At 40.8% G+C, this 23,978-nt stretch overlaps 1 protein-coding gene across 1 annotated transcript in view; it reads right to left on the reverse strand.

Moving 5' to 3' along the window:
* FBXO42 (F-box protein 42) overlaps positions 1–23,978 on the reverse strand; it is a 97,753-nt gene that overhangs the window by 6,593 nt on the left and 67,182 nt on the right. Inside the window, exons 5-7 of the mRNA XM_032647024.1 lie at positions 2,664–2,817; positions 1,781–1,891; positions 354–450 (exon numbers count right to left, since the gene is read on the reverse strand). Coding sequence (XP_032502915.1) covers positions 354–450; positions 1,781–1,891; positions 2,664–2,817 — 362 coding nt within the window. The remainder of the gene's footprint in view (positions 1–353; positions 451–1,780; positions 1,892–2,663; positions 2,818–23,978) is intronic.

Raw genomic sequence — 23,978 nt, forward strand, 5'->3', positions numbered from 1 at the left:
CATTACCCAAACCACGTCAGTTCTGATCCTTGTAAACAAATTGCTGACGATTCACCTGAATGGATTCTTTGTTGATCAAACATTATTAACATGAGAGTGCCAACCACATAAAATGCAGGGTTCTCTTGAAAAATAAAAAAGCAAAGTAAACGCTTTCAGGAGAGGCATAATATAAAGCCAACAAAAATAATGATAACCCATTAGAAGTTGAAAAATAAATACCAGCAAGAAAGAATGATAAATTCTCTTTGGCTTATGTATGTTGGCATCTTACCTGCCTCCCTCCTCCCTCTCCTGTCCTAACTGTAAGATGCTACAGTGTTTGCTGAATAGTTATTTTAATTTCTGAGCACCTGAGATTGGCCACCTCGAGGATGAGGACTAGGGCCAGAGATGTTCGGCTTGGACCACGCCCACTGCTCGAGGTCAAGGACCCAGACGTCGTTGCTCCTGTAAGACAAGGACAAAAGAATGAAGCAGTTGGGAGCTCTCAGGGACCACAAGAACTGATATAAATGAAGTTACATTCATAAGGATGCCCCCCAAGAGTGTCATGCTCATAGCTAGCACTCAACTATATTTTTCTTCCCCTCCTTTCCCTGGAAAGGAGAGCTTCAAACCTTTGCTCTTTCCATTGACCCATAAGGCCTCATTTGAGTCATGTCTGTAGCCAAACAATAATACCTAAAGTTAGAGTTAATTAATTGGTGATAGCAGGAAATAGATACCAGTCATGATATAGTCTTTCAAAGGCAAAACCCACAAGGAAGAGAAAAAAATTATTCAAAAGGCAGTTCTATCATTGTCCAGGAGATAAAGATTTATTGACTTTGGCTACAAAAGGTAATTTCACCATGGCTAATGAAAGCTGCAGTTTTATCAAGGACAAATTGGCATCTCCAACCCTCAAGGGACCAGTATGGCAAGGACAGACTCCTAAATGGCAGTCTCTATTTTACGGTCCCCTCTCTACGGTCATTTATTCACACATAGAAACACAGGAGTAAGAACTCCAATACCGTAAGCCCTAAACCCTCTCATCTGCAGGGTAGAGCTCACATTGTCTCCTCCATACCGTTTTAAAATAAGAAGATGGAAAGTACCCTGAGGGGGAACAGGGTTGGATCTGGAATGGTTTTACTGCTGACAGCTCATCAACTTCCATTTCAAAGCACAGACGAAACAACCGCTACTGCTGCTAACGCCAAAGCAGACACACAGTGATTCAGACAGACTCTGCTCTGGGCCTGGCCTGGGCTGCCAGTTGTGGCCAGAGGTGGAGGGCAGTGGGCAGGGAGAACCACCTCACAGGAGATGTCAGGCCTGACAGTTTTCTTGCTCCTACCCATTCCCTCAATCCATCCTATTTGGAGAGTGAACCATTTCCACCTGTCCTGTCAATCTACCTCTCTCCTTCTCTAAAGCTGGGCCATAAAGGAGAAGAAGGAAAAGTACTCTGCTTCTTGGAGGGTGGCCTTCTGTAGGCACAGGTAGAAACAGACAAGGTGGAGGCCCCATCAGAACTTGATCCCACTGAATTGAACCACATATCAAGCAAAACAGAGATTCTACATAGCCCTGATTCTATGGAGCAAGTTTTTCAACTTATTGGTCTATGACTAGAATCAAAAAATGGAATACTAGGGGGTGAGATAATTATTGGATTAATTAGAACCATGCTCAGGAATACTGACCCTGACTAGTTTACTTTTCTGACCTAGTTTACTTTTCCAGGAGTATTTACGTTCAGGTTGATAGCGAGCAAACCAAATATACTTACATTTGCCGGGATCCTAGGGAGCCACCAAAGACAATCATTTTATCGTCTATCACACAAGAAGAATGCCCAGCCATGGGAGGTGGGCCATGGGTTGTCACAATGCAGTTCCACCTAATATAAAAAGACAGGAGGAAGCCAAGAAGTCAGCCCCTCTGCTTCTGGTCTTATGTGTTTAAGGTGGAAAACAGTAAGCAGGCATCCATTTAAAATGACAATCCTATCACCTTCAGTAGAGAAACTGTTAGGATAATATATGGAGGATGCCACAAGGTATTTATGCCTTTTCTACGAATCTGCTAGCGTTACGTACACTTTCAGCTTCTCATTGTGTATGGCTTGGAGGTAGAGTGATGAGAAAGCAATGACAAGGGATTCCATTATGGTTCCTTAGCTGCTTCGGCCTAGTTTGCTGAAGGAACACCACCTGCCAAGAGCCCTGTACTAAGTAGTCCATTACAAGGAACAGAGGTTACTGTCATTTAAAAAAGACAAGTTTGTAAAACAACTGGAAGTCAGTCTTGGGGACAAAGCAGGGAGTAAAGAATCATCTGGATCCACAGCACTCCTGGGGAATCAGTAGCCAAAGCTGAAGAGCTCTCTATTCTTCAACTGTCTCATCATTTTTCTTGGAAGAGGAATAAATGTCTTCTACATTTTCTCTTTGGAATAAGCGTTCTTAACTTCAAGTTTTAAGGGGGTCCTGTAAACCCTCTGAAACTGTAGGCCAAATCTGCATATGTAAAAATTTTGTTTTTCTGGGAAAAGAGTCCAAAGCTTTCATCAAATTCTCAAAGAGATTCCTGGACACACAAAAAAAGATAAGGAATCCAAACATTTTAAATCTTCTACTCCAGATTGAAAGGATCTTATCTTTGTGGCTTACCAGTTTTTAGAGGGTGAGTAAGTATGTATTTCATCAAAGAACCTCTCTGGTTGGTGTAGGGGGTAAGGGCTTGGCCGTGTCCAACCACCAAACAGCACCAGCAGGTCCTTGTATACAACCAGAGTCGCGCCAGCTTTGGGGGAAGGATAGGACCCTGGGAGAAGTCAATAACAGCATGGTTAGGATTCAGGGCCTCACAAAAAACCATAAGTAGGCTGTCTATAGATCACCTTTTCCTGGAAGAGTGGCAAAACAGGAACCAATACTACAAAGCCATAAGGAAGAGGAGGAGACAAAACTGGGTTTGCAGGTCTGAGAGAAAACCATCCCCAATTTATACGTCTTTTATAACTGAAGTAAAGAAACCTGAATTACAGGAAAGTTACTTAGTCTCTCTCAGGCTTAGTTTGCTCACCTGAAATTAGGGATGAGAGTATATCTCATAAGGTTGTTTTGAGTATTAAATAGTATATTCAAAGCACCTAGCACAGTGCCGGGCACATAGCAGGTACTCAATAAATGTTGACTCTCCTGTCCGTCCCTTCAATAAGCTTAACAGAGATCACAAACGAAAGCATGTAAAGGATCCGGGGAGGAGTATATATAGAGGCTAGATACAACTTAAAAATAACTGCTGCTAACAAACATAGGTTAAAAAAAAAAAAAAAAAAAAAAGGAGGCAGAATGCAGTTCTCCTTTGTCCTATAAGTCAAATGTTAACATAGTGACCTTTGGGCCCCTAGCTATGGGCCTCACTAGCACAATGGAAGCGGACTTTCAAGGCTTGATATGAAAGCATTCCAATGAAACTGCAGCCAAGAGTGGCTACTAAGGCCCTCCAGGCTGGACCTCTGAGCTATGATTTCAAATTTCAAAACAATAGAAATCTGGCTTATGCTGGAAAACTTTACGGCTAACAAATGTCCCACAGAAGCATCATTTTTCAGAGCTTCTTGTCTTTGAAACAATAACGATTTCTCCCTATCTCTTACTCTACCTGCCACCTTTAGTTTGCTTAAGACCAAAGTAATTTGTCTCATCCAGTATTGACTAATACTGGAATATTAAAAAGAATTTTTGTTGTTGTTAAAGCTATAGGGTCTATTTTTCAAAGGAAATCTTAAGCAGAAAGAATCCCAGCAGTATATTAACATGATAGCTGTGAGGTGCTCCAATTTAAGTGAATAACTCGGCCTCCCCCTTCAGCAAGAGGTACGGGAACACAGTTTGAAAAGCCCTGCTCAGTCTGCTTTAATGGTGTCGATTACACAGTCCTGAGGTTGAGAAGGTGGAGAAGAGGACTGTCTTCCCTGGGATGCAACTTAAGAGTAACAACATGAGGAAAGTCCCTGGCAGTTTAGCGGTTAGGACTCTGTGCTCTCATTGCTGAGGGCCTGGGTTTAACTCTTGGTCAGGGAACTAAGATCCCACAAGCCTCATGGTGTGGTTAAAAAAAAAAAAAAAAAAGTAACAACATGATTTACTAGGAAGGTACCGGCACTCAGAATATGGAGTGAGCATCAGATATTTTGAATACTTTTCTAATAGAACACACATCAATCCAGACCAGGATCTGACCACAGAAACAAGTCTTCTCTAGGAATGGTTCTTGCTGAGACACTAGGTGAAGTATTCCATGAGTCAGTTCTTGCTATCCTCATATCTCACAGGAATCACGACTAAGGGGGCTACTCATGATATGTTGTCTTTCATACAATCTCATGATTTCTGGTTAAAAACTTTTGCCCTCCTAGGAGGAAGCCTCCTAGCCCAACTAGAAAGCCTAACTAATACAACAGTCTAGTTAAAATGCTAGTGTTACCCCCAAATGATTTAATTTGTGAAATACCAAACAAAGCTTCAAGTTCTTGCCCCTACTTTGGAACTCCTAAGTACTGTGAAAAAGTTGGAAAAAGCTAATAAAATATGTAACAGACTTCAGCAGAGTAGTAGCTTAAAAACTTTCCAGACTAAAATTTGGATTTGAATTTGAGATACTGGAAATCCCAGCCTTTAAATTGAGTGTATAAAGTGAAGAAGCAGAGAATTCCCTGGTGGTCCAGTGGTTAGGATTCTGTGCTTTCACTGCCGAGGGCCCAGGTTCTATCCCTGCTTGTTGAAATAAGAACTAAGATCCCGCAAGCTGCAAGGCGCACCCTCCCCCCACAGAAAAGTGAAGCAGCATACCAAGGTTCCCCCAATAAGCAAAACATGGAAACAAACAAAAATAGGATTTTTAACTTAAAATGAGCAGTTTGTATCAAAAAAGTTTAAGTGCATATGCTCTGAATCAGAAATTCCATTTCTAGCGATTAATCTAACAAGATAGCTGGGCAAATGAAAAAAGAAAAGATACAAGGATGCTTATTTGCAGTGTCTAAATAGATCAAGGAATATCCATATAAAAGAGTGGTTGGGAAAATTAAATGACTTAAATCACATAATGCATTTAGGACAGTGCCTGGTATTGTTATTATCATTGCTAAAGCAAATTAATACGACGTTAATACCAGGTCAATTGGCCACAGACATCTGATGGTACTGCTTTCTACATGGCACAAAGTTTATGAGAACAGAACTGAACTGGTGGACATATTTAACTACTACAATATGATTAGAGTATTCCTGGCAGAGTAACTATTTAGCTCAAGAAGTACAATAGAAATGAAATTGTAACTGATGCTACATGATATGAAAAGGAGGTCATCTCAAGTCCCAGAAGGGTAACTCAAATATACTTAATTATGATTTGGAAACAAAAACCAATGGTTAACATGATAAGACTAGTTAGGGTTTGCTCTTTCATGTGTACTATGTATTTCCTATAATATCTTTTGAAATAAATAACCAATACTTCATGAGGCAAGGCAAACCAATGTTTACCACTGCTGGGTGTAAAGAGATTACAAATGTAGTATAAGAATACATACCTCTTAAGGGGAAAAACTAGTCATAGAATCAAAAAGAGTGTTTGTAAAACATAATATGTAAAATCAAACCCAAGTAAAGACTATACTTTAGACCTGCATGCCCAACACAGTCACCATTCAGCCACATGTGCTAGTGACTACTGAATTGGAAAGTACAGATACACAACATTTCCAGCATTACAGAGACAGTACTACTTTAGACAAACGATATTAACTTTATAAATTCTATGCCTATGTTCACAGGGTATGGGGAAGGTGGTAGGGGTGGATGGGTGACCTGACTGACTTTTAAGAGAAATTACAATTACTGCTACTTAAAACTATTACTGGGACTTCCCTGGTGGTGCAGTAGTTAAGAATTTGCCTGCCAATGCAAGGGACACGGGTTTGAGCCCTGGTCCGGGAAGCTGCCACATGCCGCAGAGCAACTAAGCCCGTGTGTCACAACTACCGAGCCCATGTGCCACAACTACTGAAGCCTGTGTGCCACAACTACTGAAGCCCGTGCGCCTAGAGCCCATGCTCTGCAACAAGAGAAGCCACTGCAATGAGAAACCCATACACCACAACAAAGAGTAGCCCACACTCGCTGCAACTAGAGAAAGCCTGCGTGCAGCAACAAAGACCCAACGCAGACAAAAATAAAATTAATTAATAAAAAATAAAGTTAAAAGACTTTAAAAAACCTATTACTACTGCTACTAATGATAATGACTAATGTTTACTGAGCATTTATTATATGCTAAGCACATTTCTAAGTACTCTGCATGTATTAAGTAATTTAATCCTTCCAAAACTCTAGTTTTACCTCCATTTTATGTTTTTTTTTGTTTTTGGCCATACCACACAACATGTGGGATCTTAGTTCCCAGACCAGGGATCAAACCCGTGCCCACTGCAGTGGAGGTGTGGAGTCTTAACCACTGGACCACCAAAGAAGTTCCTTTATTTCCATTTTACAGATGAGAATACCGAGGCATAGCTTATACTCATTCTCTAGATTGTTCTTCATGCACACAGATACAATCCTTCTGAGTAGTTACCACAGACAAGTCAGGCACCTCAAAAGGTCTGAGTGTTTCAAAGCTGAAAAAGTTCTTTCCTAAATCTTTTTTTTTAAGTTCCTTTGTATTAAAAAATTTTTTTTAATTGAAATATAGTTGATTTACAACCTAAATCTTTCTTTCCGGGCCTCTCACTGCTGTGGCCTCTCCATTGCGGAGCACAGGCTCCGGACGCGCAGGCTCAGTGGCCATGGCTCACGGGCCCAGCCGCTCCGTGGCATGTGGGATCTTCCTGGACCAGGGCACGAACCCACGTCCCCTGCATCGGCAGGCGGACTCTCAACCACTGCGCCACCAGGGAAGCCCTACAACCTAAATCTTAATTAATTAAAGCCACAGACCTAGAAGAGACAGATAAGTAAATTGAACAGAAGGCTATTCTTAGGATCTCTTTACCACAAGGCTCTGGGTCACACTCTACCTCTAATATAGACAGGACCCTTTATTTGTTCTCCAGGCTCTCCAAAGAAAGTAAACTGGGACCAGTGACAATGATAAATCAATCCTTAAGGATTATCTTAAATAAGGGCTTCCTGAAATGACTTCTCAAATATCTTGACCTTTAAGAAAGCCAAAAAATTTCCCTCTACTTCTTATCCAAAGAAGTAGCAGAATCCTCTCATCCAAAATTTCCAAGGTCTGTTTTGTCACATATGGAAGCTTTAATTTCAGCATCATACTATCTTGACAGCTATATAGAGTCATACTGAAAAGTTAAATTGTGCTTCTCCACCTCAATTTATAAGGAAAGTGGGGGGAAAGTTACCCTACAGGAACAAATGAAGCAGGGGGGAGGGAGGGCACAGAATTCAACATACAACCTCTGTACAGTTGGTGCAGCAACAAGAGGTCAAAGACACTGGTGTGTCAAATTTTCTGTGACCCAATCATGCACGTAATGCTTACATTATTTGTTGCAAATTGGATACTTTAAAATTCCTGTTACTTGAAGAAATCAATATTGTAAAGCCTTTGCCAAGAGCCCCTAATTTTATCATTTTTTAAATTTACGTATTTCCTATTTTGAATTTGTTTAAAGCAAAGGGTCTTCAATTCCCCTCCCAATTATCTTAATGCAAGGTCCACAAATGAAATGAATTAAATTTATGGTGAGATCAGAGACTGCAGAGGTCAATGAATTTTGGCAACTTCTATATCTTAAAGAATAAACAGTCTATTTATCCGAGTTCTGGAAAGCAAACAATATCTTTACCAGAATTCTCAGAAAAACAAGAAAACTCATTTTCAAATTACATACCTTTATTTGCTGTTTTAAAGTTCCAAGAAAAGCAAGCTATGTAAAGAGTAGTATTTACAAACTTTATTAAACTTTATTAAAAAACAAACAAACAAACAAAATGACCATACGTTATTGGGCAAGGAAAGTAACTTTTTTTTTTTTTTTTTTTTTGCGATATGTGGGCCTCTCACCGCTGCGGCTTCTCCCGCCGCGGAGCACAGGCTCAGCGGCCATGGCTCACGGGCCCAGCCGCTCCGTGGCATGTGGGATCCTCCCAGTCCGGGGCATGAACCCGCGTCCCCTGCATCGGCAGGCAGACTCTCAACCACTGCGCCACCAGGGAAGCCCGGAAAGTAACTTTTATATGGACTATGCCTAGATAAAATATCAGGTCCTAAACTTTGAAGAACTGCACCTATGTGCAAGCAATTCATTCCATAGCTAGAATGACGTCACATGGTTGTTTAACACACCCACCTATGACATTAGAGAGGGGATGAGTCACTGGAAATCTTGTACAGTACAGGGCAGTCTGACAACAGAAGACCTTCCACAGTTAAAAGGCCCATTATCATCATGGTGACATATGATAAAATAAATATCCTTCCTTCAAGAAAACTTATAAATGGATTAGGACCTTTCTCGGCCTGCCTTCAAAATATGAGGTCACTGGGGCTCTAGACAGTCTAAGTATCATTGTAACACAGAAGTGGAGTTAGAAAGGGTGTCACTCCCAAGTCGGTTCTCATCAAGCACCACAGGACCCAATATGCCCACGTCAGACTTGGACAGACATGTTACTTAAGCTCGTTCCTCTCAGAGCTGACGGCTATCCTCACCGGCTTCTTTCCCCAAACACTAAAGGCTTCTAATCACACAGGAGATATGATCAATGGAGCAAGTTTCAAAACAAGGCACAAGCCAAAAAGGCATCTGTGGGAAACTGGATAATCAGATAGGCACCCTATACACAGAACAAACATTCCCTAAAATCACTAATTGGCTCCATGTTTCCCAAGATTCCTATGAAATCAGAAGAAATTTTCACATATGAAAGACAGTGGTAGAATTACAAGGCATTCTCGTTGACTTTTGCAAAGACGATGGTGAAACAGCGAAGCGATGCCAAATTCTGGTTTGGTTTCTATGCCACTTTCCCACAACTGCGGTGTCTACTCACGTAGACCCTAGCACTAGAAGAGAAGTGCGATTGTTTGATACAAGATAAAACAAGCACCCATTCTAATTGGGGGTGCCTGTATTTTATGCGTGACTAAAAAGCTACTTTTACTTCTCCATACTGTGAGCATTATTTATTAATATTATTGGTTTACTATTCAGATGTTATAGTTACCATTCCCCTCGAGCTGTAGTTCTCAAACTTCAGTTGTATCAGAAGTAGCTGAAGGACTTGTTACAACACAGGTTGCTGGGACCCATTTCTGAGTTTCCTATGTAGTAGGTATGGGGTAGGGTCCATGAAGTTGCATTTCTAACAAGTTCCCAGGTGATGCTGATGTTTGGGGACTAGACTTTGAGAACCATGTTGCAGAGAGTTAAATAATCCTTGGGTGAACCTGTTAGAAAATGCTCGAAGATGACATTAAAAGGGCATGTGGTCAGCCTTTTGACTTTTTCCCCAGTTTATATGATTTTCCTTAACACTGAATCTATCCAGACTTCTTCTGTACATACACTCTGTTTATGACTATATGAACATGGGTCCAAAGTGGGTTTTCCCTGACAAGTGCTTTGATTAAATGGGTGTTGAGGGGCTTCCCTGGTGGCGCAGTGGTTGAGAGTCCGCCTGCCGATGCAGGGGACGCGGGTTCGTGCCCCAGTCTGGGAAGATCCCACATGCTGTGGAGCCGCTGAGCCTGTGAGCCATGGCCACTGAGCCTGCGCGTCCGGAGCCTGTGCTCCGCAACGGGAGAGGCCACAACAGTGAGAGGCCCGCATACCACAAAAAAAAAAAAAAAAAAAAAGGGGGGGGTGCTGAAAGGAACTACTTTAACATTTTCAATACACAAATATTTCCTTGGTCATCCTCGTCTACATGTTACTGAACCTACACTCTTCAAAATAAATAAATAGAAAAAAATTGTTCCACCTACTGCTTTCAGACAAGTCACTTTAAGACTTATTTACAGCAACATAAGTGACTTGCTAATAGTTCTCCATGACTCTGAAAACAGAAAGATCTAATACTAGGAATTAGGTACTTATAAGAGGTAAAGTTTGAAAACAAGAAAACTATGAGCATGAAAAATTTTACCAAGGGAGACTCACTAGCATGCCAATTAATCCAGAAGAAAAGTACTGGAAAAAAAATCTCCACTTCGCTCACGGAATTACAGAACGCTTTGCTGTGTGATTTGCTTTTTTAAAAAGGGGCTCTAACTTGCTTCTTAACTGGAAGTCAAAAACTTTTCCCTGGATGCTTTCAAATAATTACTATTTTGTAGTAATGATGCCAAAGGGGACATTAAAGAATGAATAATGGGACTGAGGTTTCAGGGCATACTCTCCATCTCATATTAACAACTCCTCACTCACACTCACTTTCTCAGGGTAGGTCCAATGAAAGGCATTCACTCGCAGCTCCAAATGAGGTACACTCGTCCATCCCACACAAAACTGGCCTTGAGGGCAAAATAAGACCAGATAGACCAGATTAACCAACAACCCTACCTCACAGTTTCTCGTCTGTGGTAGTGAGGAGCCTGAGTTGGTGTGTGTGTGGGGGTGGGGGTGGGGGAGGGAGTAGGGGGAGATGAATTTTGCTGATAGGACCCAAGCTGGGTCTTGGGAAGTGGACCAAGCCCTTGGTGTGACAGAGCTGTCATTATGGTAGTGTGTGAAGTGACTGACCTTGGTAGCACGACTCACAGGTCAAGAGAAGGATAATTTGGAGAGGTATTTCCCAGAACACCACATTAGCATCTGAAATCAGAGAACCTACAGGGCACAAGAATGTAGGCTGGCACTTATAACTTAGGAGGGAAGAGACCCTTTAAAGAAAAACTACTGGAGTTATAATTTAACTGCTTACATCTCTAAACTGGTTTGATTTTATAGGTAATACTTTGTAATCAGAACAAGAAAAGCATGTTTCATGGTTTTATGACTTGAGGAAGGGGGAGACAAAAGGAAAACTGAGAAGAACACAATCCATGAGTATAAAGTCTGTCTTGGGCACTCTAAACACCTTGAAGACTAATAACTATTCAGAATGGTCTCCAAAGTATGCAGCCAGGACCACAGAGGTTCCATCTGGAACAGGTATCAGTTTCTCTTCAGCTAATGAAAATGTTTCCAATTTAACTTCAATGTGGCCAATAATAATTATGTTGAGTCTCCTCAATTATTTACATGCCCAGGGAAGATACAAAACTATAATGCCTGTTTTAAAGAACAAAGGTAGGAGATAAATATAAAGTTACTCTTTGGCAAAGTCACTACAGAACCCCTGAACTCCTGCTTTCCAAGACTTGATTCTAGCCAACTGTGCTCTTTAATTCTAAAATAGGGACTTAAGTTAGTCACCAAGGACATGGTACTGGATGCAAGAGAACTAAGTTCTTCTAGACATGGCTTTCTTCAGGATCAGCACATTCCTTCCCATGCTGGGCTGAAGACCCTCCTAGGGGAGGGAGGGGTGGATGGAGAGGGACATCCTTTATCTAACCTCAATCTGAGCATTTAGTACAGTACTGAAATTATCCATTTAGAATCTCCCAATAAGATTATATTATTATATTATCCTAGAGAACAGCAACTATTTCTCATGAAAATGTTTGCAGAACTGAACCCCTCCAAGGAAGCCGAATGGTTATGGATCCCTTGTGGGCTGGGATAAGACCTGGCTCCAGTTAACCACAACCTACCCTGGAGGTATCAGTGTGCCTTTCAGCAGGGGAAAGACCAAACACTTCTTTAGGTGTTCCCCTCACACTCCAATTTTTTTTTTTTCCTTGTCCTATTTTTTTCCTCAGTTGCAACATGGTCAGAAAGTTACTGATTGATATCAAAACAACTCACTAATATTAGACAAAGCTTGTCTGGATCTCAGGCTTCAGGGTACACATTTTCAGTATTACAATTATACCCACATCTTTAAAAACATCACTCCCTGGGTAATTTACAGAACATCCAAAACAAGAGGAACTTTTATAATAGGCATGAGAAACTTTTAGATCCTGTATAACTATACAGGCCATAGGCATGAACAAAAAGAAATTCCCGGTTGGCACTGTTTTCACTTCTAAACAAACCCACATGAAAGACCACTTGATAAATAAGGCAGCACTTATCAGTTAAAAACCAACAACATGAAAACCAGTAACAGTTCCTTGTTACCATTTTAAGTAGTCTTTTGATTCAATTTCTGGGGAAGGAGATGAGGTCCAGAGTCTGAGTTTAATCTGGTAATTTGTTAATTGCAGTTCTCAGGGTTGGGGGTAGGGGTGGGGTGCCCTTTTAAGTGGTTCTGTTTAGAAGTCAAAACAATGTTGCTAGTCATAAAGTTTCTGGCCTGGTAACAAAACAGGAAAATCCTCGTCAGGCAGGAGAGAGCTAAACTGAAATATGGTATAACCTTATTTATTCTCTTCCTTAGAGGACTAAAGTTCACCCAGATTTGTGCTATGCAAGTTTCCCCACTCTTCTCTCCACCAGGAGAGAATGTGTACCCACCTTAGAAAAGCATGTATTCTGGAAAAATCCCAGGATCTGAACTTTATAAATAAACAGAAAGGATTCCTTCCTTTCCTAGGGGAACCCACTGGCTCTGCTCTCATTCACATCTCCCGAGACCACCACAGATCCAGGCTGTTCCAGGATTGCATAGGGCTAGAGGAGACAAGGAGAAATCACCAACTCATGAAGAAGATTAACCAGGAACGGGTCCATGAAGCAGGAAAGAGCTCACTCAACAAAGAATTTAAAGGAGTCACTTAACATCCTATGCCTTCCTCAAAGCGAATAGCACTATGGTGTCTGGGTCCTGGGTGCCTTCCTACTATGAAAACAAAAAAATGGAGATGGAGATTCAAATATGTCAGAGTTATTTTAAGCAAAATCACACAATCTTAATAAAAACAACTAGTCTTGGGCTTCCCTGGTGGCGCAGCAGTTAAGAATCCGCCTGCCAGTGCAGGGGACACGGGTTCGTTTCCTGGTCCAGGAAGATCCCACATGCCACGGAGCAACTAAGCCCACGTGCCGCAACTTCTAAGCCTGCGCTCTAGAGCCCGTGAGCCTCAACTACCGAAGCCCACATGTCTAAAGCCTGTGCTCCACAACAAGAGAAGCCACCGAGATGAGAAGCACGTGCACCACAACGAAGACCCAACTCAGCCAAAAATAAATAAAGAAATTTCAAAACAAAATGAAACAACTAGTCTTAAAAATAAATTGTACCAGGGAATCCTGTGGCAGTCCAATGGTTAGGACTTGGCGCTTTCACTGCCAGGGCCGGGGTTCGATCCCTGGTTGGGGAACTAAGATCCCGCAAGCTAAACGGCGGGGCCAAAAAAAAAAAAAGGTAACAAATTATGAACAGAATCCTATTTCATTAGTTTACTACTTTTCTCCTCATAAGTCATATTTCTTTTAAAAACCTATCCATCCATATAAGTCCTGGCTCTATATACATTTTATAACTTATTTAAACACCTCCATCTACTTTCTTGCACCACCAGTTATTTTCCTCTTAGTTCTTTATATTTTCTTTGTATTGATTTGTTTATTGTCTTATAGATCTTGCTGCTTGTTCATATCTATATCTGCAGTACTTAGAACAGCACTGGGCATAAATACTCAATAAATAAAGGCATGAAAATGAACAAACAAAGGAATGAATGCACTTTTCAAGCTTTGGGAACTCGAGGATAACTTATGACCACTCTCTACACTCCTCAGCTAGGACTTCAGTATATATATAAAGGTGTATTGTATATAATCTGAACAAAAACTATGAAATGTAGGTATTACCATGTCTACCTTATAGGTGAGGCAAATGAAATGTTAAACAACCTGTCTAAGGTCATCCAGTTACTAAGCAACCTTAGCCTGAAGAGATCAGATGCAAACCTGTGTTTGCTCAGCACAAAAACCATGCTCTTAATGGTACTACCACCAACTAGCCTTCTTCCTCCCATCACTTTAGGTTATGAGGCCCTAATAATGAGTGTACCTTTAATTACTAGCTGAGTGGTCTTTTCTCTTCAAACCTCTAAAATACTTAGTTATATCAACATATCCTCCTACTTAGAGCAAGACTAAGTGAGGAGAGAACTCTCTGGGTACTTAGTGTGTCTAGAATATTCTTTTATTTATTTATTTATTTTTGTCTGCGTTGGGTCTTCGTTGCTGCACGCGGGCTTTTCTCTAGTTGAGGCGGGCGGGGGCTACTCTTCGTTGTGCACAGGCTTCTCATTGCAGTGGCTTCTCTTGTTGCACAGCACGGGCTCTAGGCATGTGGGCTTCAGTAGTTGTGGTGCACGGGCTCAGTAGTTGTGGCTCGTGAGCTCTAGAGCTCAGGCTCAGTAGTTGTGGTGCTCAGGCTTAGCTGCTCCGTGGCATGTGGGATCCTCCTGGACCAGGGCTCAAACCCGTGTCCCCTGCATTGGCAAGCGGGTTCTTAACCACTGCGCCACCAGGGAAGCCCCCTAGAATATTCTTTAAAGTTGACAAGTAGGTCTTAAGTAAGAAATGAGTGCATATGTCCACAAACAAATTTATGTAAGAATGTTGTCTGCAGCTATATTCAAAGTGGAAATAACCCAAGTATCCATCAACAGGAGAATGGGTTCAAAAAAAAGTGGTATATTCACGTTATGGAATACTGACAGCAATGAAAAGGAATAAACCACTGATAGATGCAACCACATGGATGAATCTTAAAAAAAAAAAACCAAGATGAATCTCAAAAAAATCTCTTGGAAGTCAGAATAGTGGTTACCTCTGTGTGGAGTGGTACTGACAGGAAAGGGGCACAGGGAGCTTTCTGAAGTTATAGCAGTATTTTGTATCTTGATCTAGGTGATCATCACATGGCCGTATACATATGTAAAAAAGTCTTTGAGTTATACACTTAAGATTTGTTCATTTCCCTATATGTAAACTGTCTTAATAAATTTATTGTTAAGAAAGAAAAAGTGGCTAATGCCAAAGCTAATGTTAAAGCATGCTACACTGTTGTCACATGGCATCACCCACTACTTTCACCAGTAAACAGAAATACCAGCAATCCATTGTCAGAATTAAAATTCATTATGTGAGGTCTTTAAGAACACATTCCTCATTTAATATCTAACCACTCTATAACTCATATATACATATAAATCAAATAGCAACAAACATTTTAAGACTGGGCAATGGGATTTCACAAAGCTTACTAAAATGGGAAGAGAAAGCAAGAAAGGAACACAGTGTAAAAGCCAACAAACCACATATAAAATCCATAGCCCACAGTCACTTTCAAGAGAACTACAGAAAAGAGAAAATAATCAGGGGTACTGCTTGTTTGATAAGTAGTCAATTAAAGTATAGTTCAAGAGTTCATCTCCCAAAGAAGAGATGAGAGGTAGCTTCTGAGCTTTGAAAGGATAAAGTAGTTTCCCAGAATTCAGGCTGATATTTTTAAGTTAATAAATGACCAAACACAACTCTCAGCTGGGAAGAGCACCCTGTAGATTCTTTACAAAATCTCCTCAAGGTTAAGAGAGTTGGAAAACTTGAGAAACTGGCCTGATCCTGGATTGTAAACAGCCAAACAACATGCACTGGACACGAGGTGGTACACTGTAGTGCTGAGTGTACTAGAAACCAACAGGGTCATTCATGGGGAAGGAGAAGTCAGAAATAACACAAGGACAATACCTTTTGTGTTCCCCCATACAGGACTAGCTTTCTAAAACTTCATTCAGGACACAACATTAATAAATCATACAAAATGAAGTTTACTGTGGTCATAAAACATGAAGTGCTCTTGCCCGGGGTAGGGAATTATGTGTATACCTAACAATAAACAGAAACACTAGATGGTCTGAGAGTTTTACTGACAAGGAATCCAAGAGCAACCAAAAATTGCCTGTCAAGATAGTAGGCAGACATGAACACACGTGTAGATATGAAAGCTCAGAATTCTAAAGAAAGTCACTGCTTATATTCTCAATGACACTCTGAACTTCTATCTAAAATAAGAAAAAAGATTAGAAGGTTTTAAGAAAGGACAGGAAAGGCTCATGAGTTGGACCAAATGAATAAAGTTAAAGGATATAGAATTTCCAGCATGGAAGAGATAAACTAAGGACAGATTTTAATACATTTTGGTAATCAATACATCTGGTAATCAAGAAAAGATCTGTAGGTAAGAACGAATTGGGACTTCTCCTTTATGAAGAAAATATTAAAACAATGAGATCAATGATTTGTTTTTATGACAGAAGAGAAGCTTGAAGTGTATTTGAAAGGCATGCAACCGTGTCCTCTTGCTACACAGTCTGATATTTACCAGTTGATAAGCATCCATTTCTCCCCCTTCTCCATAGACAGGTATTCTCAGAACACATTTACATATAATGGTGATTTTTTTTTTAAAAAATGTATAAAGTGTTTAGATGCAAAGCAACGTTAAAAAGCAGAATCTAATGCCTATAAGTACACTAATACATTTTATTCTAAAAAATTCCACATCCAGCTATTTCACTGTCAGCATTGACATTTGGGACCTAAGGCAAGGGAAGGACTGGGTGATCTTTTCCTGAACACATTTTTCTGTCAGCTGTTTTGGTTATATCTGGTGCCAGGTATCAGTCCCAGACTTCCTTCTTTCCAGGTGATATTACCACAGGCTCAGGAAAGGGCAGTAGAAAACCTAAGAGTAAGCTTTTCCACTAGACACAGAACAGAAAGCTTCATCAATGGATCCAAGAACCCTATGAGTATCATTTTTAAGGTATCATTTACACAGAAGAGAAACAGTGACACTCTGGGCAGTTATTTCTGGATAGTTCCAGCACTTCTCAGCTTCTGAGGATATTCTGGCCTTCCTATAAACATCTGATATGACTAATACTCTTTCTTTTTCCTGCCCCTGACTCCAAAAGTAGACTTTCTGCAGGATTACTCAGTGATTTTGTAAGATGTGATTTTCTCTTGGGGAAGGGTCCTAAGGAAACAGAATTATTTCCAACAGAGCTTCTGACTCTGGATAGCTGGAAGGATCTTGATTGGGTTAAGTCATAATAAAAGAGAGATTCTGTCTTCAGTATCCTCCTGCTTCCCACCAAAAAATTTAAAAAGGCAAATCGTGTTGATATTTTAAAATTCTCTAAGCTGCGAAAAGGCTTCTTTGCTGATATACCCTCTGCTCATCATTCTTTCCTGACTCTGATGATAGACATAATGGCCAGACAGCTTAGTTATTCTCCCTCAAATTGAATATCAAGGACCAAGGGCAACTATAAATAAAGAAAAGAGAATCACAGGAAAATAAACAAACTTTAAAAAAGAATTTTAAAAGGAGGGGGAAAAAAAGAATAATTATTATAGTGGAGAAATCTAATAAACACTATCTCAGCCAGGTGATAAGGCTGACATCAACAGTGATAAATCATGGTGATAGCATTTACCCTTGATGGGATGGGATGAAAAGGGCACTATACCACTATGGTCTTCTTCCCCCAAATCCATAACTCTAGTCTAACCATAAGAAAAACATCAGACAAACCACAACTGAATGATAGTCCACAAAATACCCCTAAAACTGTCAAGATCAACAAACGAGGAAGTCTGGGAAACTGTCATAGCCAAGAGGAACCTAAGGAGACTTGAAGACTAAATGTAATGTGTCCTGGATGAGATCTTGGAACAGAAAAAGGACATCAGAATAAAAAAATAAGGAAATGTGAATAAAGTATGGACTTCAGTTAATAATAATGTATCAATATTGGTTCATTAATTGTCATAAATGTACTATTATGACTAGATGTTAACAACACAGAAAACTGGTTGTGGGAACTCTGTTCTATTCTAAAATTTAAAAGTCCATTTAAAAAGTAAAATTGATAATGTGAAACTAGCAAACTATAGAATAAAATAAAACTACTCACAGCATGTCATAGTAGAAAAAAACACAGACTCTAGAGACAAAATCTTGCGTTTCAATCACTGCTCCGTCACTTATTGGCTGTGTGATCTTAGGTAAATTATTAGGTGATTCTCTGAGCTTCAGTTTCCTCACCTGCAAAATGGGGATAATAGTAGTGCCAACCTAGTTGGGTTGGTTTGAAAGTTAGGTAGTATGTATGAAGAGTCTGGGGCAACCAACACCCAAAACCTTTCTCCATAATCATTTCCTCAGAAAGTAGGCTATTCCTAACTAGGGTAACAGGTAGCTAGTTCTACAAAGAAGCAGCTAAGAGAGCACAGAGCGGCCATTCTTAACAACAGTTAGGGAGTCCAGTTTGGCACACACCCACCTAATAGACTGTGACAACAAAGTAAGGTCACAGTTTGTACAGTAAGAAAGCAAGAAGATTTCGCAGCAATCCAGGGTTTCCAAATTTAGCTAGGTTTAGAATCAACTGGGACATTTTCTTTTTTAAAATGCAGATCTGCCACTCTATCCCCAATCCCTTGAGAACAGGCGAGTGACTGTTATGAGGCTGAGGAATCTATATTTTTAGTAAGTTTCCCAGGTGATTTGCTGTGTAGTTTTAGGAACAGTGGTCTTGTCTTTTCCTCTTTATACAGTGAAGGAAATTGAGGCCCAGAAAATGCAGACGTGATTAACTTCAAAAGCAAGTAGCTCAGAAGTAGCAAGGCCAAGATCAGAACAGGCATCTAGTACGTGTGTCTCAGACCTTGATATGTTTTTCTAAAACAAAGGGCCTGAACCACCACCCATCATTTGGAACTCCACGTGTGACTAAAAGGGAAGAAACTAGAAAGGGGAAAAAAAAATCCTTGGGAAAGAAGATTCTATGGGGAGAATGTGGTAGGAAAATCAACTGTGCTCCAGGACTAGAGTTGACAGGCTAAGCTTTAAATCTTTACCTGACATTTATAGGCTCTCCCAAATTTTACAGACTCTCATAACTATAGTTTTAAAACTGAAATGTGTTCCCCTTTTGTAAATGGGTGTGAGCTAATGTTTAATAAGTTTAAAAAATCACAACAACAGTCCAATATTAAACGTAAATATTTCTACTTGAAAATTTCTACCTGGATTTAAAGTAACCAAAAAAGGCTGTGACTTAACGACATTATATATTAAACAGATGCCAAAATTGGCTTGGTTTGAATAAAGGGTATTTTAGAAAGAGTGGTTCAGACAGTAGTCTTTTGAAGCACCTGTCCTAAGAACTGCTCATTTGCTTTGGGAATTGAACACAGGCTGAGTCAAACAAAACTAAGAGTGAAGGTGTTACCTTAGTACAATACCGGAAGTCGAAACATTCAACTTCCTAGAACCGCCTGGCAAAGACTACAATGAATATAATTGTACATTCATAACCACCAGCCAAGATTTCCAAGGGCTTCTGTTCTGTTCCATTCTTAATTATTTTATCTGAGTGATGAAGCAATCAGTAGAGAACTTCCACCAGTTCCCACATCTACCCATCCACCAGCATCCGTAATCTGATATTCCTTCTTGTTCCTTCGGATAAAGGGTCAGTGTTCCTATCCACAGTCAAGCCCTCCACCTGTATAGTAGATTCTGCCTTTGTCACTATGTGAAGACACTGTCCTAGCAATTAATTCTTCCTCTTTATCCAAATCAATTCCTCCCTCTAGAAGATCATTCCCATCAGCAAATAAACATGTTATATCTGTCATCTTAAAAGAAGAAAAAAACTCTCAATTCTACATTCATCTCTACTTAGCACCTCACTTCCCTGCTCTCCTTTATAGTAACACTCTTTTTTAAAAATTAATGTATTGTTCATACTTACTATCTTTAACTCCTCTCTTCCCATTCTCTTAAAACCATTCCAAGTAGGCTTCATCCTTACCTCTCATTGAAAATACTCTATTAAATTCAAAGTCAGTTCTCAGTCATATGACTTGACCTCTTAGCTGCACACGACATGGTTGACTATTTCCTCCTCTTCTGGAAACATGTGCAAGTATGGTAGCTTCCAAGATGCCACATTCCCCTGGTTTTCTCATACCACTGCCCCCACCCCCCCAACCTTGCTCTTTTTCTAATGTTTTGCCGTTTCCCTCTCCTCCCTGATTTCCAGATGGTGGAGTCTCCCAGACTTAGCCTCTCTATCTTCACTCACTCCCTTGGTAATCTCATCCAGTCTCACGGCTTTAAATCCATCTACATGACTCTCATTTAGCTATCTACACAAAAATCTCTAGCCTGCGTTTCTCCCCTGAACTCCAGGCACATACCTTTTTCTACCTGGATGTCCTAATGTCCATTTCAAACTTAACATGCTTCAAACTGAATCTCTCATCTCTCCTGCACTTTGCCAACCCTGGCCACACACAGTCTTACTCATCTCAGTGAATGGCAACTCTATTCCTTCAAGTGCCTAGGCTAAAAATCCTTACAGCCATCCTTGACTCCTCTCTTTCACACTCCATATCCAAACTGTGGGCTCTATCCAATGCATCCAATTTTTATCTTTCTGCTAACACCCTAGTCCAAATCACCATCATTTCTTGCTTAGACTATTGCTACCATTTCTTAACTGATCTCCTCGCTTCTACACTTGCCATCTGACAGTCTTCTCAGCAACCTAAATCATCAGCCATTTCACTCAAAGAATATGACAAAGTCCACGAAGTCCTTATAACAGCCAGAAAGCCTTATATGTAGGATACCCTCTCCTCCATTATTTGTCCAACCTCTCCTAGTACAGTCTCCTTTGTTCACTCTGTTCCAGCCACACAGGATTCGCATTATCCCTTGACTGTCCCAAGCACACTCTCACCTCTGAACCCTTGCACTGATTATTCTTTAGAATGTTGTTTCCTTAGATATCCACATGGTTCACTTCTTGTACCCATCAAGTCTTTGTTCTAATGTCACCTTCTCCATGAGGTCTACCGTGATCTCCCTAGTTATAATCTCCCCTATTCCTCATCCCCTTTACTATGCTATAGCTTTGCTTCAATAGCATTAATCTTCTTCTAATATATTATATTAGGTACTTGTCATTTTATTTTATTTTAAAAATCTATTTAGGGCTTCCCTGGTGGCGCAGTGGTTGGGAGTCTGCCTGCCGATGCAGGGGACATGGGTTCGTGCCCCAGTCCGGGAAGATCCCACATGCCGCGGAGCGGCTAGGCCTGTGAGCCATGGCCGCTGAGCCTGCACGTCCGGAGCCTGTGCTCCGCAACGGGAGAGGCCACAACAGTGATAGGCCCGTGTACTGCAAAAAAAAAAAAAAAAAAAAAAATCTATTTATTTTTGGCTGCGTTGGGTCTTGGTTGCTACACGTGGGCTTTCTGTAGTTTCGGCAAGCAGGGGCTACTCTTCTTTGTGGTGCGAGGGCTTCTCATTGCAGTGGCTTCTCTTGTTGCAGAGCATGGGCTCTAGGCGCACGGGCTTCAGTAGTTGGGGCACACGGGCTCCAGTAGTTGTGGCACACGGGCTTAGTTGTTCTGCAGCATGTGGGATCCTCCTGGACCAGGGCACGAACCCGTGTCCCCTGCTTTGGCAGGTGGATTCTTAACCACTGCGCCACCAGGGAAGCCCTGTACTTGTCATTTTAAATATGTCTTCCCTTACTTGAATTTAATCTCCAGTAGGATTTTTTGTCTGTTTTATTCAGTCATGTATCCCCAGCATCTAAAACAATACCAGGCACAGAGTAGGCAATCCATAAATATTTGCTGAATGAACAAATGAAGGATAAAAGAAGAATTAACTAAGCAAAAGGACTGTACTGCCATTTAAGGAAAGTCAAGCCCTCTATTTTAAATGCCAAACTCCTCATAACAACTAATTACTTGATACCACCACTTAAATGTTTAAAGAGGTAAAAAAAAAAAAAAAATCTCTTCCAAATGTTTCTTCTCCATTTCAGCAAATGGCCCCACTACCTACCTAAGTGAACAAACCTGAAACATAAGTTAGCCTTGATTGACCCTCTCACACCCCCATATCCAATCCATCAAGAGGTCCCATCATTTTTAACACAAAAATTCAGCTCAAATTCATTCACTTCTCTTTATCTCCACTGTTAGGACTCTAGTCCAAGCCATCACAGTCTCTCACCTGTACTATTCTGATAGCCTCCTACCTGTTCTCTCTGCTTTATTTTCTTGCCTTCTTTAATCCATTTCCTAAATAGCAGCAAAAGTGTTCCTAAAAATGTAAACAGGATCATAATATTCCTTTGCTTAAAATCTCAAAATCTCAGACTATGGTCTGTGAATGATTTGGCTTCCATCTACACCTCAACTCCATCTGTGCCACTCTACCCCTTGCTCATTATGCTACATCCACAAAGCTCTGTTTTCAGTTCCTCCAATATGTCCTCTTCTTTGTATATGCCATTATCACTTCCTTCCCTGCTGCATCTTTCATATCTCAGCAAAAAAGGTCATCTTCTGTTTAAAGTAGATCTCCCCCTCTTATTCTGTATCTCACTCCTCATTTCCTTCATAACTGTTTTTCTTTTCTTCCCTGTTACAGTATAAGCTCCATGAGGGTAGGGGTCACCTACCCTCATGTAAAAGGGAGGAGGCGGTAACTCACGTAACTCCGAAATGTCAGAGAAGTACTGTAGGTCTCTCTCAACTGTTAAGAGCTGTCATTCCAGCACTCATCACCACCATACTCCCTCCAGATGCTCCCTCCTTCTATCATTTCAAAAGGAATGCAAGACAAGGTTTCATTGGCAAATCACATTAATTCCAACTGCTATGGACTGAATTCTGTCCTCCCAAAATTCATATGTTGAAGTCCTAATCTCAGTGTGATGGCATATGGAGAACGGGAGCTTTGGGAGATAATTAGGTTTAGATACTCTTATAAAAAGAGGAAGAGATACCAGAACTCACTCTTTGCCATGTAAGGACACAGCAAGCTCACTAGCTCTCTGAAAGCCAGGAATAGAGCCTTCACCAGCACCCTGATCTCAGACTCCTAGCCTCCAGAATTGTGAGAAATAAGTTTCTGTTGTTAAATCCCCCCAGACTTTGGTTATGGCAGCCTGTGCTAAGACACCAACCAAAATGAGATGCTCCAGTCTCATCTGTAATAAAACCAAATACACATGTAAAAAGATACCTGATACAGTAGCATTCTTTATCAAGATTCTGCTCTTAACCCAAACTGTTCCACTGTTTTTTGATGCTCTTTTCCAAAGAGCTACACTTTTGAAGACTGAGCACTGTTAAAACTATCACCCTAGGCTTCCCTGGTGGCGCAGTGGTTGAGAGTGCGCCTGCCGATGCAGGGGACACGGGTTTGTGCCTCGGTCCGGGAAGATCCCACATGCCGCGGAGCGGCTGGGCCTGTGAGCCATGGCCACTGAGCCTGCACGTCCGGTGCCTGTGCTCCGCAACAGGAGAGGCCACAACAGTGAGAGGCCCGTGTACCAAAAAACAAAAAACAAAAAAAACTATCACCCTAGATACCCATCACTTGCAAATGCTAGAAGACGTCACATCTGGTACCAAAGGGTGGGGGTAGCACCCTCCCCTCAGCTACCATCTAACTTAGCCACCACCATGCACAGAAATGGGTGAGTCAGGCACACCAAGACATACCAACAACTGTGTTTTATTCAGAAAGACTCACTGATGTTTCAGTTAGGAAGTAATTTTGGTTGCGACTCATGACAGCGTATAGAAACATTTCCCCAGACAATCTTCCCATGGGATTTCTGCCTAAATGAGAATCTCATAGGACTCTTTATTAAATTAGTGGGGTATTTTTTTTTTTAAAGTAGACATTCAAGAAGCTCAGTTTCCACCCCTCTAAAACTAGGCTCTAATTGTAGATTAGAGGGAAGCAGAAACTAGATTCTTTGAGACATTTTGTTAGAAAATTACTTTTAAACATTCAGGAGCTAATATATTTTATAAAAGGGAACAGTCTAACATT

Source organism: Phocoena sinus, chromosome 1 (genome assembly GCF_008692025.1).
Source record: "Phocoena sinus isolate mPhoSin1 chromosome 1, mPhoSin1.pri, whole genome shotgun sequence".
Classification (NCBI taxonomy): Eukaryota; Metazoa; Chordata; class Mammalia; order Artiodactyla; family Phocoenidae; genus Phocoena; species Phocoena sinus.